This window comes from Alosa alosa, chromosome 7, assembly GCF_017589495.1.
Source record: "Alosa alosa isolate M-15738 ecotype Scorff River chromosome 7, AALO_Geno_1.1, whole genome shotgun sequence".
Lineage (NCBI taxonomy): Eukaryota > Metazoa > Chordata > Actinopteri > Clupeiformes > Clupeidae > Alosa > Alosa alosa.
In genome coordinates, this window is record NC_063195.1 from 27,275,190 (window position 1) to 27,292,336 (window position 17,147).

General features: G+C 41.6%; 1 protein-coding gene across 1 annotated transcript; it reads left to right on the forward strand.

Annotated features, from left to right (window-relative positions):
- Positions 1-582: 582 nt before the first annotated feature.
- Positions 583-16,053, forward strand: scrn2 (secernin 2). The gene is given in 10 exon segments (XM_048249178.1): positions 583-663; positions 5,270-5,432; positions 6,391-6,572; positions 6,969-7,168; positions 9,448-9,663; positions 10,081-10,246; positions 12,558-12,655; positions 12,658-12,743; positions 13,070-13,232; positions 15,629-16,053. Coding segments are annotated over 8 exon segments (1,263 nt in total). The 5' UTR covers positions 583-663; position 5,270; the 3' UTR covers positions 13,223-13,232; positions 15,629-16,053.
- The last annotated feature ends 1,094 nt before the right edge of the window (positions 16,054-17,147 follow it).

A 17,147-nucleotide genomic window follows, 5' to 3' on the forward strand; every position in this document is an offset into this window, starting at 1 on the left:
CAGCAGGGGTTGTGAGTGACATGAGATAATTGATGAGAGAGAAAGAGAACAAGAGATAAGAAACGTATGATACACAAATCTGTGTTCCGTCTATGGAGTTAGGCTATTTCTAGTGTAATCATTTATTTTGGGGAGTTGTTGGGCCAAAGGTCTTCTGAATTAAATCCATGTCAGTTTACAGGGGGAAATCACTGTGGAGCTGTAACCCATAAAATTAGTATAGGCTACACCAGTATGTTGTTGTTGTTGTTGTTAGACATCTGAATATTTTTAATAAGAAACTCTTGAACAGAAACGTTCTTGAATAGAAACATTTTTAATAAATTCTTTCCAAGTTTATTTTCATGTCTAGCCTATATCTGGTAGCCTATAAGCCTGTCATGGCAGTAACCTATGCTGAGATTTCCTTTTTATGCAATTAGGCTTGAGTTTTCTCTTTCCTGACTACTTTAACCTCGCAACCCAGGCCTATATTTACTGGACTGCCACCTTGTTGCCTAGCCTAGGCTACTTTACTGGACGTTACACCTTTTACATTACACGAGATAGCTAAATCAGAGAAGACCAATAGAACACTGGGTTGTCTTTGGGTGCAGTCACGTGACGTCGCCGCTGCAACCTGCTTCCGTACAGGCTTGCGGTCCGGTTCTGAGCGAAAGAAAGGTAACAATTTTGCAGAATTAAAATGTTACATATGTATTTGATTGCGCGCGTGTACACCAGGAAGTGCTGACAGTCAAACTGTATGCATTATCAACACAACATCTTGTAGCCTATGGCTCGATCCGCCTGTCATCTTCCCAGCAAAAGAGACCGTTATCGTAGGCCGTGTCTTGGCAAGATATGTCAATATATGCAGAGTTCATCCGAAGTGCGTGGATAATGTCACAGCCTTTTGAGGGAGATAGTGTATTTTACTAAATTCAAGAGAGAATACGTGTTGTCACTGATTATAAGACACGCGAAGTGCTCGTCTTGTGTCATTAGGATTGCAAGAGATTAGGCTACGTCCAACCGATAAGCCTCGTAGTAGTAGAGCATTGTGCAACTGTGGTTAATTCCTATTTTAACACCCATCTTGAAAGTAGCCGGAGTTAGCTAGTCGCAGTCGTCTTCTTGTGGCGATTCATTCGTTCAGTTTACCCGGGCTTACTCATTTGCTGAACTACAGAGAGTTCGTCTTGGTGTCCAACAGAAACTGTCTAGTGTTGATAATAGAACTAGGGAGGTACTAGCAGGTTGCAGTATGCTACACGCAACTTCGTCTCTGCGAAGCTGGGCGTGTAGGCAAGCTCTGCTCGCGCAGCATGCAATTCATCAGTGTCTTCTTTATTAACCTTATCAATAAATAGACTAGATAAAATACAGTAAGGAAATTAAACAAACTGGATTGTTTGTGATAAAACAAATTTAGAATATTTAGAACAAGCTTTGAAAATACCTCATGGCATGGGCGTAGATTTAGGGTGGGACGCTAAGGACTCGTCCTAATCAAAATTTTAAGATGACAAAATTGTCCCCACCAATATTTTAGCGAACTTATTTGTGCTGCTGATCATTCCGACAGCCAGCACGACAGTACTAGAAACGTCATTTGATTGGCTGAAAAACCGAGGGGGAGGGGGAAGGGTTATCTGACACGCACGCTACACGCATGGAGAGTGCCAATGCACAGGCTACTTTGCACTGGCAGTCAGGTAGGCCTGTCAAACTCGATTCCTTTTAAGGGTCCAGGTTATTCTGAGTCACTCACTAAACTGATCCGGGTTGAACGAGTCACTTGAGTCACTTGAGTCAGTATTGCTAAATCGCAAAGAAATTCAGTCCTACGTTCAAGCAGTGCCATGGGGTGCTTCATTTCGTTAAGTGCCTTCTCATGTTGGATGTGGATCCTCCATGATTTGAAACCAGGTTTTTGCAGCACTTGCATTTAGCCTTTAGAGTTTTGCTCTCCTGGTCAAAGTGCATCCACACATTGTTCATCTTTTTGGTGCTCATGTTCAGAAACTTTGATCTTATTGACAGAGAGGGTAGCCTATATTATAATAATTAATTATTTGTTGTTGTTTTGTTAACAATAGAAAAGTTTGCCTAGGTCTAATGCTACTCTGCTACAATGTTTATTACCACTACTACTAATAGTAGGCTACTAGGAATCTATTCTAATAAGTATTATAAGCTGCTAATACTAGGCAACTAATATTACTATTAATCATGGCTATACTGTTAGGTAGCCTAATATAATATCATATAATATAATATAATATAATATAAAATAGCCTAATATAATAGCATCAAAACCTCCACCCACTCACGGGAAAGAAAGCAGTTTGAGCCAGACTGTTTATTTATTGTCTTAACCTAGCCTAAGCAATTGACTTTCAATGTAGACATAGATACAGGAACGTAGAAATGCCCTGCAGTGAATAAATTATTATTATTGTTGTTATTATTATTATTATTACTACTACTACTACTATTCTCATTAGGCCTATTATTATTATCACCTTGACACAAGTAGAAACTAGGCTACTCGCTCGTCTACAGATCCACTCATGTAGCCGGCTGATTCGACTGACTCGCACTCATAACAACATAACGTAACCGGTCCGCCCGGCTGATCCAAATGACCCAGGTAGGCTAGCCTACTCAAGCAACTCCATACAGAGCTTGCAATGTTTCGGACTGTCTTCGCGACCTAATTGCATTTTAAAGTAGGCTATGCAAGCAGAATAAGAATAAGAAAATCATAACGCTATGTATCTTGAAGTTCCAGTATGTGAGAAACTTGACGTGCCTTAATATCTCCAACCTCAAGTATGCAGCTAATAAGGAAATATAATTGTTATTTAATTAAACAAGGTGAACTTCTCCCCACTGTGGAATGCAGATAAGGATGCTACAAGGAAGGGAATTCAAACACACTCAACACCTTACCATCTATTGATGTCATTGTGGTTCATTGAGATATCTGAAATTTTTTCTGTTAAAGATTGGCATGCGACAATAGGACATTGTTGCCTTTGTCGGTGTCCTTATGTGAAGTTGCACAGGTAAACTTGCTCATCTTTACTTGTGTACGACTTCACACCAGTGCTTCAGGGCAGCCGTGGCCTACTGGTTAGCTCTTCGGACTTGTAACCGGAGGGTTGCCGGTTTGAACCCCGACCAGTAGGCATGGCTGAAGTGCCCTTGAGCAAGGCACCTAACCCCTCACTGCTCCCCAAGCGCCACTGTTGTTGCAGGCAGCTCACTGCGCCGGGATTAGTATGTGCTTCACCTCACTGTGTGTTCACTGTGTGCTGAGTGTGTTTCACGGATTGGGATAAATGCAGAGACCAAATTTCCCTCACGGGATCAAAAGAGTATATACAGTATACTTATACTTATATACTTACTTATACTTCAGACCAGAGCTGATGCTTCAGCAATAGCCGTCACTGAAAAGCTGTGAGTGTCGTTGAACACAGCTGTTCTCACATTAGCTGATTATGATAAACATAAACCATTGTTGCCTAATTACCAATTATTCATTACACCTGTGTGTAGTATCTACTTTTTTTAGTGTTTTTCACATATAGTATTTTGCAGTATTTTTTTAAAATACAAAAATACACACCAATAAAGTATTTTGATACAAAATACAGAGCCATTTCCTTCAACCCAATAAAATACAAATGACAAAATATTTTGTATTTGAAATACATATTATATGTTTCAGAAATACTACCCATCCCTGAGAACAGGCAGATTACATCTTTATAGTTGGCCATATGATGACATACTTAGGTTAATACTGTATTTCACCAGTTAGGGCACCAAATGGCCAGCAGCGGCACTGTGTAGCCTATCTTGACATGTCTTTAAGGCTACGCTTTATCGCTTTTTTTTTATGTTTAGACGCAGAAAGCATTCTCAGGGGAAATCTTTGTTTATATGAAGACGCAAGAGTATGTGATATTCGATTGATATGCATTCCAGACCGCTGGGTGGTGGTGTGATAGAACCCCCTGCACGCCACGCCGCAGACATTCTAATTTGACAGTTTAGCCAGAGAGGTAATCAAGGATCTTTGGTTTAGCCGCTTAGACGGAGACGCAACCCGGTCGCCTTCAAAACTCTACACTCTGGAAGGAGTCTTCAGATTTTTTTGCCTTCAAGCCCCGATGGCGGGTCGCCGTAAAACTAAAGGCACTTATGATAAAATATTTTGTCGCCTTTCCTTCGCAATCGCTCTTGTATAAACGGCTCCTAAGTTTTGGGTTATACAATATACTGGTAGTGGGCTCTCTGTTGATTTTAATGAGTAGACCTAAGCCTAAAGTTACAGCATTTCTATCACAATTGACCAGACTTCGACTGCTTTTCGGTCTGCTTTTAACAAAATTCTGTCTATGATTGTTCCTTGTATTGCATCATGAGCCATCACTGCGCTTCTATTGCATTCTACTGTTGTTAGCCTTAAGCCTAGCTCATTCATTATGTTATACCACATCACCGGCCCATTAGAAGTGCAATGAGCTGCATTGAGCATAATAAACTGCATTTAGAATTCCAAATCCATATTTCTAGATATTTTGGTAAAAGTAATACAATAGTAGTGTAATGCCTTACAATTCAGATACAGTAATATTATAATGTAACAAATTACTTTGAAATGACAGTAAAGAGTAATACATAATACATTACGATTTTGAAGTAACTTGCCCAACACTGATGACAACCATCACTTTCTATGTGTGTGTATGTGTGTGTGTGGAGGGTCAATCAAATTCTATGATTGCCACTGATGTGAATGATCTCACAAATCACACAAACCAAAGCCAATTTTAAAAAATCGTAAAAGTATTGAAATCGAGATTCTTCACTTAGTATTGGTATTGAAACAATAATGTTGGTATTGTTGTGTTGGGGATGTGTCCCCACCGAAGCTGAGACTAAACCTACGCCCTTGCCTCATGGTCAAATGTAGGCCTATGGAATATTTTCAGGTAGGCTGTCTCATTTGTCACAGAGGATTGCTGTAATCATTTGGTTGTTCCATTTGACATTTAATTGAAAATATAAAAGCATACTGAAACTCTGAGTAAATGGCTGTTTAGCTTTCCAAAGTGGAGGCTATATTTTCATTAAAAGTCATTCCTCAAGTCTGTTTTTTTTTTTTTTTTGCATGCGAGCTATGTAGATCAGTTAGACTCACATTATTGAGAGTCGATGTTAGCCTACTGTAACATAGATTCTGAAATAAGTTACTTATTCTCTCACTCAGGATGGCTGAGCCGCCTCGGTCATGCGACTGTTTCGTATCACTGCCCCCCGGCTCCCAAGATGACCACGTGATATTCGGCAAGAACTCGGACCGTCCCCGAGACGAGGTCCAGGAGGTCGTTTACTATCCTGCCGCTTCCCATCCTCCTGGTGCCTCGGTGGAGGTAATACTTCCGACTGTTCTCTTCTCGGGGTAGTTTTCATTCAGACCCCGTTTTTACAATCACAGCTTTAGTTCCAGTTTAGCCAAAATTGCCTTATGTTGTGTCAAATATGTTCAAGAAATGCTCTGTAATCCAAAAACGTTACGTGCGCACATCCAAAAACAGGTGCTGGATAAAAAGTATTGCCTTAGAAAATCTCAAGGAATAGGCTATCACCACACACTAGTACTGATGAAGAGTGTGAGGCTCCAAACGTCACTTCTGGTAATACTCTAAAAAAACCAGTGTGGGGATATTCCTTGAGATTTTCTACAAAATTTCCCCTTTAGGTGTCACTGTTAAAGTAGGCCTCACATTTGCTTTATAGACCCATTTCTATAAATAAATGCCCTATGGTGTTATGTTATAATGGAAAAAAAATGCACCCATAGTGATTCATTTAGATTGGTCTTACTGCACAGTTTGCTGAGAACTTTAACAGGCCTATGGTTCCTAAACAGAGCAAGAATTTTTTTATTAGCAACAAGTAGGTAATAAAATATTTCATCATTAACACATTTCATTTCTCTCCCTCTCAGTGCACATGAGTGGGCTTTGATGTAATTCCTCAGGTTCCCCACATTCCCACGTATTTGTTTCCACTGTCCCACTCTTGCCACTCATCAGTCCAGGTGGCCTCTGGCCAGGAGCCAGCAGTGATCATTTGGAGTTCCGCCACTGTTAACAGGATGCCCTAAATCTCTCTCTCTCTCTCTTTCTCTGTCTGTCTCTGTTTTCCTCTCTTACTTGACCTCTGTCAATCTCTCTCTTTCCTCTTGTTTTTTCTCTCACTCTCACTGCCTGCCTCTCTGTCTTTCTCTCTCTCGCTCTGCCTCTCTCCTTTTATTTTCTCTCTCTCTCCCTCTATCCCTGCGTGTGTCTCTCTCTCTCTCTCTCTCTCTTCTTCCATTCTCTGCAGTGCACGTATATCTCCATCCCCCAGGTGGAACGCACCCATGCCGTGGTCTTGAGTCGACCCGCCTGGCTGTGGGGTGCGGAGATGGGGGCCAACGAGCACGGCGTTTGCATCGGTAACGAGGCCGTGTGGACGAAAGAGCCGGTGGGAGACGGAGAGGCTCTCCTGGGCATGGACCTGGTCCGGTGAGTGGGCTGGGCAGGGTGCTCATCTGTGGTTTGATTGGTTTGCTGCTATGAGCAGTTTGCTAAAAGGGAAGGAAATGGCTGTGCTGCCATCCATGGACACGTGGTATTGGTCTGGCAACTGACGTAATGTTCTGTTTATTACCGGCACGTATGGAATAGGTTCTGTGTGAAAAGATAATAGATTAAATGAAAAAAAATATTTTAGTAAGCCAAAAAGGATGTAAATGTCAAAATATTCAATATTATTTATAATATAGTATTTTTAAATATTTTGTAACATGAGCAACAAGTTACACTCAAATAATGCACAAGTTCCACTTAAATAATGCATACATGGTTATTGACTCTGTGCCCCCTCCACTATAACCCCCCCTCCTCCCCGCCTGTGGGCAGACTGGGCCTGGAGCGTGGGTGCAGTGCCCGGGCAGCGCTGGATGTAATCACAGGGCTCCTTGAGCAGCATGGCCAGGGTGGACCCTGCAGGGAGGAGCCTGAGCCCTTCAGCTACCACAACACCTTCCTGCTGGTGGACCGCTCCGAGGCATGGGTGCTGGAGACCGGTGGCAAGCTCTGGGCAGCGCAGCAGGTCACAGGTGAGCACAGCTGTTCAGATAAACACAGCCGCTGTGTGTGTGGGGAGGTGTGGGTGTGGTGTGGGTGTGGTGTGTGTGTGTGTGTGTGTGTGTGTGTGTGTGTGGTGTGTGGGTGGGTGTTTACTTCAGCAACGCTGAGGTTATGCTTTCCACCATATCCAAACACATTTGTGAGGTTTGAAAGAAAAAAAAAAGTTTAAATCTGTTTTAATTTATCTAATCATGTGTTACATATAACATCTAACAAATATTATCTTGCCAAATTACTTTTTAACTACTTTTTCCAGTAATTTGAATTTCCCATGACTCCCAGGAAAACTCCAAGGTCGTATAACAGATCACAAGTGCAATAGGAGTTTTTTTATGGTTACACATGTACAGTATGCTGATATGACATTCTGGTTACAATTAAATCACAAGTGAAAAGATGTAATGTCCGCAACACTGCTTTAAACTCCCATATTTAATGATTTTGCCTGAAGAAGACCCAGCAGGGTCGAAACGTTGCCTATCCTCTTACATTAAATATGAGAGTTTAAAGCAGTGTTGCAGATATTACACCTTTTCACTTAAACAAGTTTAATTTTCCTGCACCTGCCAGAAGGTGGGATGTGCACACAATTACTTCTTTGTACCATTAAATCACAAACAAGGTTGTTTTCCTGGCATAAGCCACAGTGGTATTCCGAAGATAAACCGTAGGTGTTATGTTGTGCCTGGGAACACACTCTAATGGTTTTCCCTGGGGTATAGGGGAGTTAGGGCCTGTTGTTGGAAATGAGGTGAAACAGTATCACATCCTTGCATGTTTTTTACCAGGTTTGTTTTGAAGATGTCAGTGAAGTACCGGTATTGAATAATAAGCACACATACTGCAAATGTAGTTCATCAGGCATACTTCTTCAGAATTCAGAATTCATTCCTTGGATTCTTTAGATGGAGACATTGCTTTTTTATTATTTCTTCCTATATGTCGAGTCAGTGTAAACAAAATTATTAAATATTAAATATACAGTATTATATATATATTGTTCGGGTTATTTGTGTGTTTATATATATATATATATATATATATATATATATATATATATATATATATATATATATATATATATACCGGTATATATATGTGTGTGTGTGTGTGTTTGTTTGTAAAAAAGGTTTATAAAGGTTTATAGTTCAATAGTAACAAAAATACAAAGCATACTACATACATATGCTAAATATCACAGAGCCTACATTTTTCATATGTTGTATATACATATATATCCATGTCCTACATATTAACAATTTCTAAAATACAGTGTCCTGAAAAACTATTTCAAATTGCAAAATTATGCATAACAGGATGTCATCGTTAATTTATGCAGTCTGTACGTGAATGTTTATATGAGAATAAAAAGATGTCTTTGAATGATCTTTTCGTGAGTGACATTAGGTGTTTTCCATGTTGTATTCTTTGGTGTGTTTTTGTTTTTTAAGAAATGTACTCTGCTCTGCTCTACTCTGCTTATAGAAAACATACATGAACAACTGAAAAAAATCCTGCAAATCTGAGAGAGACTGAAAGTATTTGTCTCCAATGCTTTGAACAAAAAAGCAATTTTAGTACAGTGGCTTTTGGATTTCAGCACTTGTATGCGCAGACTAACAGATCCAGGTACTTCACACAAAGCGCAGACTTAAACCAGATCAAAGACACCCGGAGCATGTGTTGCTGCATGTAGTCACATGCCCCGTTTGATGTTTGCTCCTCGTTCCTGTGTTGTAGTCTTCTCCTCCCAAAGGCTCTGCATTCGTTGTCCATGTGCGGATACTAAAGTTTGAAGCACCAAAGTAGTCCATTGGGAGTCCATTGGACAAATATCCACATTTTTTAAAAAAAAATTGAAGTTATTGAAATGCACACACAAGTGGATTTCATCTGTCTGCCATCATGTGCTGGCAGATTAAAATGTCTTTCATGTGAAAGCTCAAGGTACTAAAAGACTGTAAGTTATGTGAAGTTGGTTCACTATGAGTCTGTCCATAAGAGAAAATAAAATGGCACTTTGGGCAGTTACAGGAATCCGATTGCGATTGTTTAGCATGTCTCCTTTGTGTTGTTTGTGGGGGTATGTAGGCGTTTGTGTGTGCATGTGAGTGCATTTGTTTCCCTCTGTGTGGATGTATCCATTTATGTACGGTATGCATTTTGTATGTGGATATATGTGTTAATATGTGAATGTGTGTGTGTGTGTGTGTGTGTGTGTGTGTATTGCCTGTATGTCCGTGAGCAGCCGGGGTGAAGAACATCTCCAACCAGCTGACGATAGACACGGAGATCTCTCTGGAGCACCCGGACCTGCGCTCCGTGGCCCAGGCACAGGGGTGGTGGGACGGCCAGGAGCCCTTCAGCTTCAACGCCACCTTCAGCCCCGACAACCCGCCCGCACGCATGGAGCTGGCCAAGCAGCGCTACCGCGGCGGCACCGAGCTCCTGCGTCAGCACGACGGTGAGCTCCGAGGCCAGGAAAGGTCAAAGGGTCAAAGGCAAGGGAGGCTATGCCAACGAACGGACGTTTTCTATATTTCTGATTATTTACGTGAATGATGTTTTCTGTACTTGTGTGAGAGTGGGGGTAAAAGCAAGCATGCACAGAATGTGTGAGTCTCTAACGACAGATTGGTGGTGTTGTGACCAGTTAAACCATTAGAAGTCAGCAAGCAGTTGTCAGTTATGTAGCCTAAAGGACAAGATGGTAAGGGGGCCTCACACAGTGGTCGGGGAAGGAAAATTATACATATATGTTTGTTCTTTTCATATGTTACAAAGCATAGGTTTTGTTCAATGGTGTGAACTGTCTTAGGACTTCTTTTCTCTTCTTCTTCCTCTCCATCTTCCTCCCCCTCCTCCTCGATGTGTCCTTCAGGCTCGGTCACGGCTGAGGTGATGATGACCATCCTGAGGGACAAGCCCAGCGGCATCTGCATGGACTCCGGTGGCTTCTGCACCACGGGCAGCATGGTGTCCATTCTGCCCCGCGACCCGGCATACCCCTGCGTACACTTCTTAACTGCCACCCCGGACCCCTCCAGGTAGGGGGTCCCACCATCTTTTACATGAACGTTTACTGCAACGTTACTTAATCCTTTCCTAGCCACAGTGGCTAACGGGGCCGGTGTTTACGTCCAGTTGCTGTGGTGCTAAGAGGATGAGAGCCTGGACAGGAGGGAAGTCCATTGCAAGTCCATCGCAGGTAACCAGCCGAAGCTGGTCCCCATTTTACAGCTGAGTGGACTCAGACAATGCAGATGCAGTGCCTTGTCCAATTGAGGGCACGATGCACAACATCAAGTGACCATCTGGGGTTCAAATTGGCAATCCGATTCCGATTGCCAGCCTAATTATTAGCCCCGTGGACCACTAGCGCTACATGCTTTAATTGGCTAGTGCACATTATCAGCAGCTTGCATGAGTCCTAGTGCGAGGCATCAGCACATTAACGCTGCGTTTCCATCCTCCAAACATGGCCTCAGGAGCTGATAAGCATCTACGGAGCCTGGGACACATTAGTTTGGGCATTCAGGTTTATTACCTCCGCTGCTCCTTCATGTGTATTACAACTTTATTGCCCTCCACACCTCAGGTCTGTTCTGCCCCTCAGGGACAGAGGCTTAGCATAATGGCTAGTTATGGGGCATATGTTGTTTTTTTTTATTGCCCCCTGCAGAAATGACAATCTGATAGGCTTTGTAGGCTTCAGAGGACCATCACCTGGTTGTCTAGGCTGTAATTAGCAACTGGTGGACACTCAAAGGTCTGACTACCGGACACTGGTGAGATGTGAGAGTTAGGTAGCCCCTACAGGAGCTGTTGTTGCTGCTGCAGTGTAACCCTGGGCTGGGTGGGTGAAAAAGGGATGAACATGTTTCAAGCTTTCACAACAACAATGCCTTTGGTCAGTCATTCCATTCCATATACAAAATACAAATAGATAAGGATGTGGCAGATAACTGATTGACCAAAATAACTTTAGGAATACTCAGATATAAACCTGGAAATATGGCAGACATCGCAAACTATGTTCTATGTCAGGGGTCGGGAACCCTTTTTTGCTTGGAGAGCCACATTTTTTTTTTTAAATCTCAGATGAGCCACATAAAGACAGTTACAGGAAAAAGTTTGGATATTTAACTTGGATATGTAAATGGGAATGAGCCTATAGGCCTTTCTAGGCTTCCCATGTAGGCTAAACACCACCCCCTATTTTCCCAGTGTCCTTTGGTAGTCTATGCAAAGTACGCTTACATCAAAGTTAACACAACACTCAATTATCGTTGACATGTCATTGGCGAAATTGAACATTAGGCCTACCAGAGATTAATGCGACTTCTGGTGCTGCATAGACTTGCTGATGGCCTTGTAGTCTGGCTCATATTCAGTGAGGTGAAGTTTCATGCAAGCATTCAGGGTTTCATCATTTAAACGCGAGTGCAGGTTTGTCTTTATATTTTTATATCTGAGAAAGATATCTCACATGCATAAGTGGAACTGAACATGGATAACACAGCGATAGGTCTACTAACTCGTTGCAGTGTAACAGGATATGTAGCGGGCAGTTCATCAAAATCGATTTGTCTTCGGATGGAAGCGTTCCCATTTCAGCCTTGTGTTCGCTTGCAAGCTGATGTGCGATTCCTTCTAGCTGATCATTCAGTGATTTGAACGTTTTCCTTTTCAACATTTTTCTTATCTAGCCTATGAGTGCACACATCAATGTTAACGGAAATGGAGGGAAATCTGTGATTTTGTTAGATATTGACATGGCTACGAGCCGCGAATATAACAATATTGTGCAGGCTACGCTTACGGAGTCAAGTGAGGTGGAAAGTTAAATTAAATTATTCAGATAGACCTACGTATTTGCCACAAAGCCTCAACCTTGTCATTTTAATATACTGTTAGTATGACTGTTATTTAAGCCTTCTACTAGGCCTAGGCTTATCCCTTGATTGCAAGTTGTTTTTTGTTTGTTTTTCACCAACCCATTTCGTCCGAGAGCCTCGGCCTTGCAGCAAAAGAAAGCCAGTGGTGGCTCGCGAGCTCCAGGTCCCCGACCCATTTTCTATATGAAAACAGCAAGTCCTTAGGCTTAGGTCAACTAGAGAGATGAGGCTTGAGATCACTGAAGGCCATTAGGGCCTCGTTTGGGCCTCCCTTTCTTGATTATTTTAACTATGCTTCTAACTCCAGTAAGACTACTTCTTTCAACTCTGCCCAAAATTCTTGATAACCTCCATCACAAAGTCTCACCATTCCACATGTCCTTTGTACTTTATTTTAGTCATTTTCCTATAACTCCTAACCATCCTGACGAGTGCCTCTTCCGACTTCCTCTGCCCACAGGTCCGTGTTTAAGCCTTTCATCTTCTCGGAGCTGATGATCCCGGTCACCAGGGTCGCCCTTTCGCCTCAATGCGCCCCGGCGGCCCAGCAAAAACAACCCTTGGTTCCAGAGCCCGGCGTCGACCCGGCAACCACGATCTGTACAAAGCTCACCAGGAAGCACAGCACACCATCGAGAAGAACCCGGTGCGTGAGAACATCCATGGTGGAAGTGGAAAGCCACACACTGACATCTTAAATGGCCATTTTAATAATAACACATGAGATTGCACGCGACCGCTTGAAGGAACATTCAAAGTGTCAATATTTCAGATGGTTATCTCTGAAACTTAAAAGTGGTGTTTTGAAATCTTGCCAGAGGTTAGCTGGAGGTCGAAGCCATAAAAATGAACCTTCAGTGTTCCTTCTAGTTTGAGTTTTTCAGTGTTCCTGCTTTGACACACAATATTTAGCTGGCAACGCTCTCTTGGCTCCCGTGTGTCAGACTCTGGCCTTCCTCTCTGTTTTTGCAGCAAGCTGGAGAGGTCCTCATGGAGACGCTTCGCTACCTGGAATCTCAGTGTCTGATTGACATCGCCGCCATGCTCCGAGGAGAGATTCCCGGCGAGGAGCTGGGAGATCTCTTCTTCGACTGTGTCGACACAGAGCTGAAGTTTTACCAGTGAGACAGAACAGGTAAAAAGACACCTTATGTGAGAGACAGGACAGGTAAAAAGACACCTACTTATGTCTGACAAGACAGGTAAAAAGACACCTCCTTACAGTATGTGAGAGACAGGACAGTTGAAATGACACCTCCTTATGTGGGAGACAGGACAGGTAAAAAGACACCTACTTATGTCTGACAAGACAGGTAAAAAGACACCTCCTTACAGTATGTGAGAGACAGGACAGTTGAAATGACACCTCCTTATGTGGGAGACAGGACAGGTAAAAAAAAGACACCTACTTATGTCTGACAAGACAGGTAAAAAGACACCTCCTTACAGTATGTGAGAGACAGGACAGTTGAAATGACACCTCCTTATGTGGGAGACAGGACAGGTAAAAAGACACCTCCTTACAGTATGTGAGAGACAGGACAGTTGAAATGACACCTCCTTATGTGGGAGACAGGACAGGTAAGACGACACCTCTGTATATGAGAGGCCGGACAGGTAAAAAGATACGTGTGTATGTGAGACAGGACGTGTTAAGGTGACACCTTATGTGTGATAAGACATGTAAAATATACCTCCTTGTGTTATGACATGATGGGTAAGACGCTCCTTATGCACTGTAAGACAGACAATATAGCTCCTTTTGTGACAGGTAAGAAGCACTTCTTTACATGTTGAAGAAACAGGTAAAAGACACATGTCTTTGTTAGACAGGAGGCAAAAGACAGCACTTTTGTGGAGAGGGTCAGGTTACACTTAGCAGAGAATGACTTGATAGTAGAGGCCTTATTGTCTTACAAGCCAGTAGTTGACGTTTATATCAATACATTACTCTGTAGGTATGAATGACAGTCTGAATTGCTTTGGTGCATGTCTTAAATCATCAGTAATGTTTGCACAACACAATTGCATTTCTTGAAACAGTTTGAACAAACTGCACCACACAGTGGAGTACCTGCCAAAGTGCGGTCTCAAAGGCAATAGTATTTACTGTTTACTCATCATTATGTCTAAGCCATCAGAATGGCAGCTCCTTGTGCCTTTGTCGAAGAACAAGATTCAAAATACTTAGCCATATTATCGATATATCAGTTTACTCTAGAATTGAAAATGCAAAAGGATGCAGTTTATTTAAATTTCAGCAGAAAAAAGTAACACAGTGCTGTATGTGGGAGATTGTAGGAGATCGGTATACGTATATACTGTATACGTTTTCAGTAGTCTTACTTACAAACGGTTCTGCAGTTTGTTGCCAGATCATGCCATTCATTGTCAGATAGGGAAAAAACGGTTTTCCGATAACGTTCACTCTTAGCGAGCTATGAAAACTCCAAAGGTAAACCTTACCAAAGTTGTTTACCTTTATAGTCTTGGTTCCCAAACTGTCCCTTAAGAGTCTTCTTACAAAAAGCTACTTACCTCCGACGTACAAGGCACTGTCCACCCTGAAGGTGCTGAATTGGTTGACATTGATTGCTCAGAAATCGATTTTTCACTTCACGTGGAGGCATGACAGTGCTATGAAAGGCAGTGCGTTCATTGCACAAAAGAAACATTGCTCAAATATCGCCGCCGGTAGGCCTAACATTCATGCTACTTCAACATGGGTGAAGTTATTAAATGAATACGATAAAAAAGTAGAAATGAAATGATCTACACTTAATTAACAACGTTTTCACAAGGTCTGTAGGGGGAAGCAATCCACAATCTGTTGGCATGACACGCTATTAGGCCTACGTTATCCTTCATCACTCCATATGAATAACTTATTTGAATAATAGTATTTAATTGATTTTTTAATCACAGCTGATTGACCAGTAGCCTCATTTAATTCAGTATTTTGTGCCGTTAGTTAACATTAAACATAAAAGAAACATAAACATACATTTTATCATTTTCAAATGCGTGCACATTTTATTATTTGTATGAAAACATTTCCAGAAACGTATTTTCTTAATTAGCCTACTTACATAAAACCATTGGCGAACCAAAACAGTAATATGCCATATGAGTTGTATGCGCAACAGAGATTTCTAGATTGCTGTAGGTTACAGTGGCGGTGACTAGCATCGAGAGCCGAAACATTGCTAAGGTGCATTCGAATGACATTAGTAATAATGTAAAATACGTTACATACATACATACACACACACACACACACACACACACACACACACACACACACATACATACATACATACATACATACATACATTACATACACACACACACACACACACACACACATACATACATACATACATACACATACACATACATACTGTACATAGATACATATATAACAAGGGAATGCACAAATGATGATGTAACTGTGACATGATGGCCAGTTAACCAGAATTATTGAAAAGTTTAAATCTGATGATGCTCTCCTGACCTTTTGACCTTTCCCAGCTCCATGACGAGGACATGAGAACCTGCTGATCCCTGAGCCCTAAGGTCCGTGACCCCTGAATGAGCATTCCTGTCTCTTCCATTTCCCTAGCTCGTAATAGTGTCACAATGCCATGCATTCATTATCGCCGACTGTCCGTAGTCATTTCGATGGGAGCACCATCTATGTGGTTACCATGCAAAAGGGTTGGGTGTTGGGGTGTTGAGGAGGAGATGCCAGTTCATCAGTGCACTACATTAGTGAGAGTGTGTTTTGTCATAGTCTGCCAGAGGTGTGCGGATGTAGATCTGTGTGATGCTATTTGTAAAGTCACGCTGCTTGTTGTTGCTGCAAGTGAGGATCGGCTCAGAAGAAAACAAGTCCCTTTTGTGAGTCCTGTTGATATGAATAATAAAGTTTAAGGTCTGGCTACCAAAAAATTGTGTTTGTGTAGTCAACTTTGTGTGCTTCTTTGTCAGTGAGATGGTTATCACAGATTTCACTTGTGATTCCAATTTAGGCCACAGTATTATCATAAACATGCAAAGAAATTTGTCTGACAGCTAACCAACTGACAGTCACCAACTAATAATCAAATTAGTTCAGGATCACTATGATAAAAACATTACAATTTGGTATAAAAATTTCACAAAAGGGGTCTGATCACATTTAGAATTGTAGGCCCCTTGGATTTGACACCTGGGGCCCATGGCAGCCATTTTTAAATATGTCATTTCAACAAATATAAGTTTTGTTAGGTGAAAAAGGATTGAAAGCAGGAACTTGAAGTTCCAGTATGTGAGAAACCTACAATAAGTAAATTTAATATCTTAAACCTCAAGTTTCAGTATATGAACCTCAAAGTAACTTCAAGTTTGCTGCTAATAATATAAATTATTGAATAAAAGGAAATATAATTGTTATGTAGAACAGGTGAACTTCTCTCCACTGTGGAATGCAGAAAGGAATGCTACAAGGAAGGGGATTCAAACACACACAATATATATTGATGTCATTTTTTTCCCATTAAGGTGTGACAGGCAATAGGACTGGTTGCCTTTGACGGTTCCCTTTGCTCTGTGAACTTGCACAGGTAAACTCGCTTGTCTTTACTTTGTGTCTTCACACGAGGAGGGCTTCACACCAGGGCTGATGCTTCAGCAATAGCAGTCACTAAAATACTGTGAGCTTAATTGAACACGGCTGTTCTCACATAAGCTGATTGTGAGTATTTTTTTCCAGTGTGGCCACTCACATATACATTATTATATATACACTATATGAGCTTTTATACAGTAGCCTACCTTTAATTGTCAGTGAAGTGACAAAAAGCAAGTGGGAAAGAGAGGCGAATTGGGTCCCCATGGACCTAAATGTGATATGGGTGACATAGCCAGCTGTGCCACATCGGCCCCTATACAATTATACAACAGCAATATCAAAATAACCTGCTTCTTTTGACTTTTAAAAAAAAGGATTGATTTATGGTAAAATATGTAGGCCTAATAGTTGTTGGTTTCTGTTTTCTATCCTTTTTCA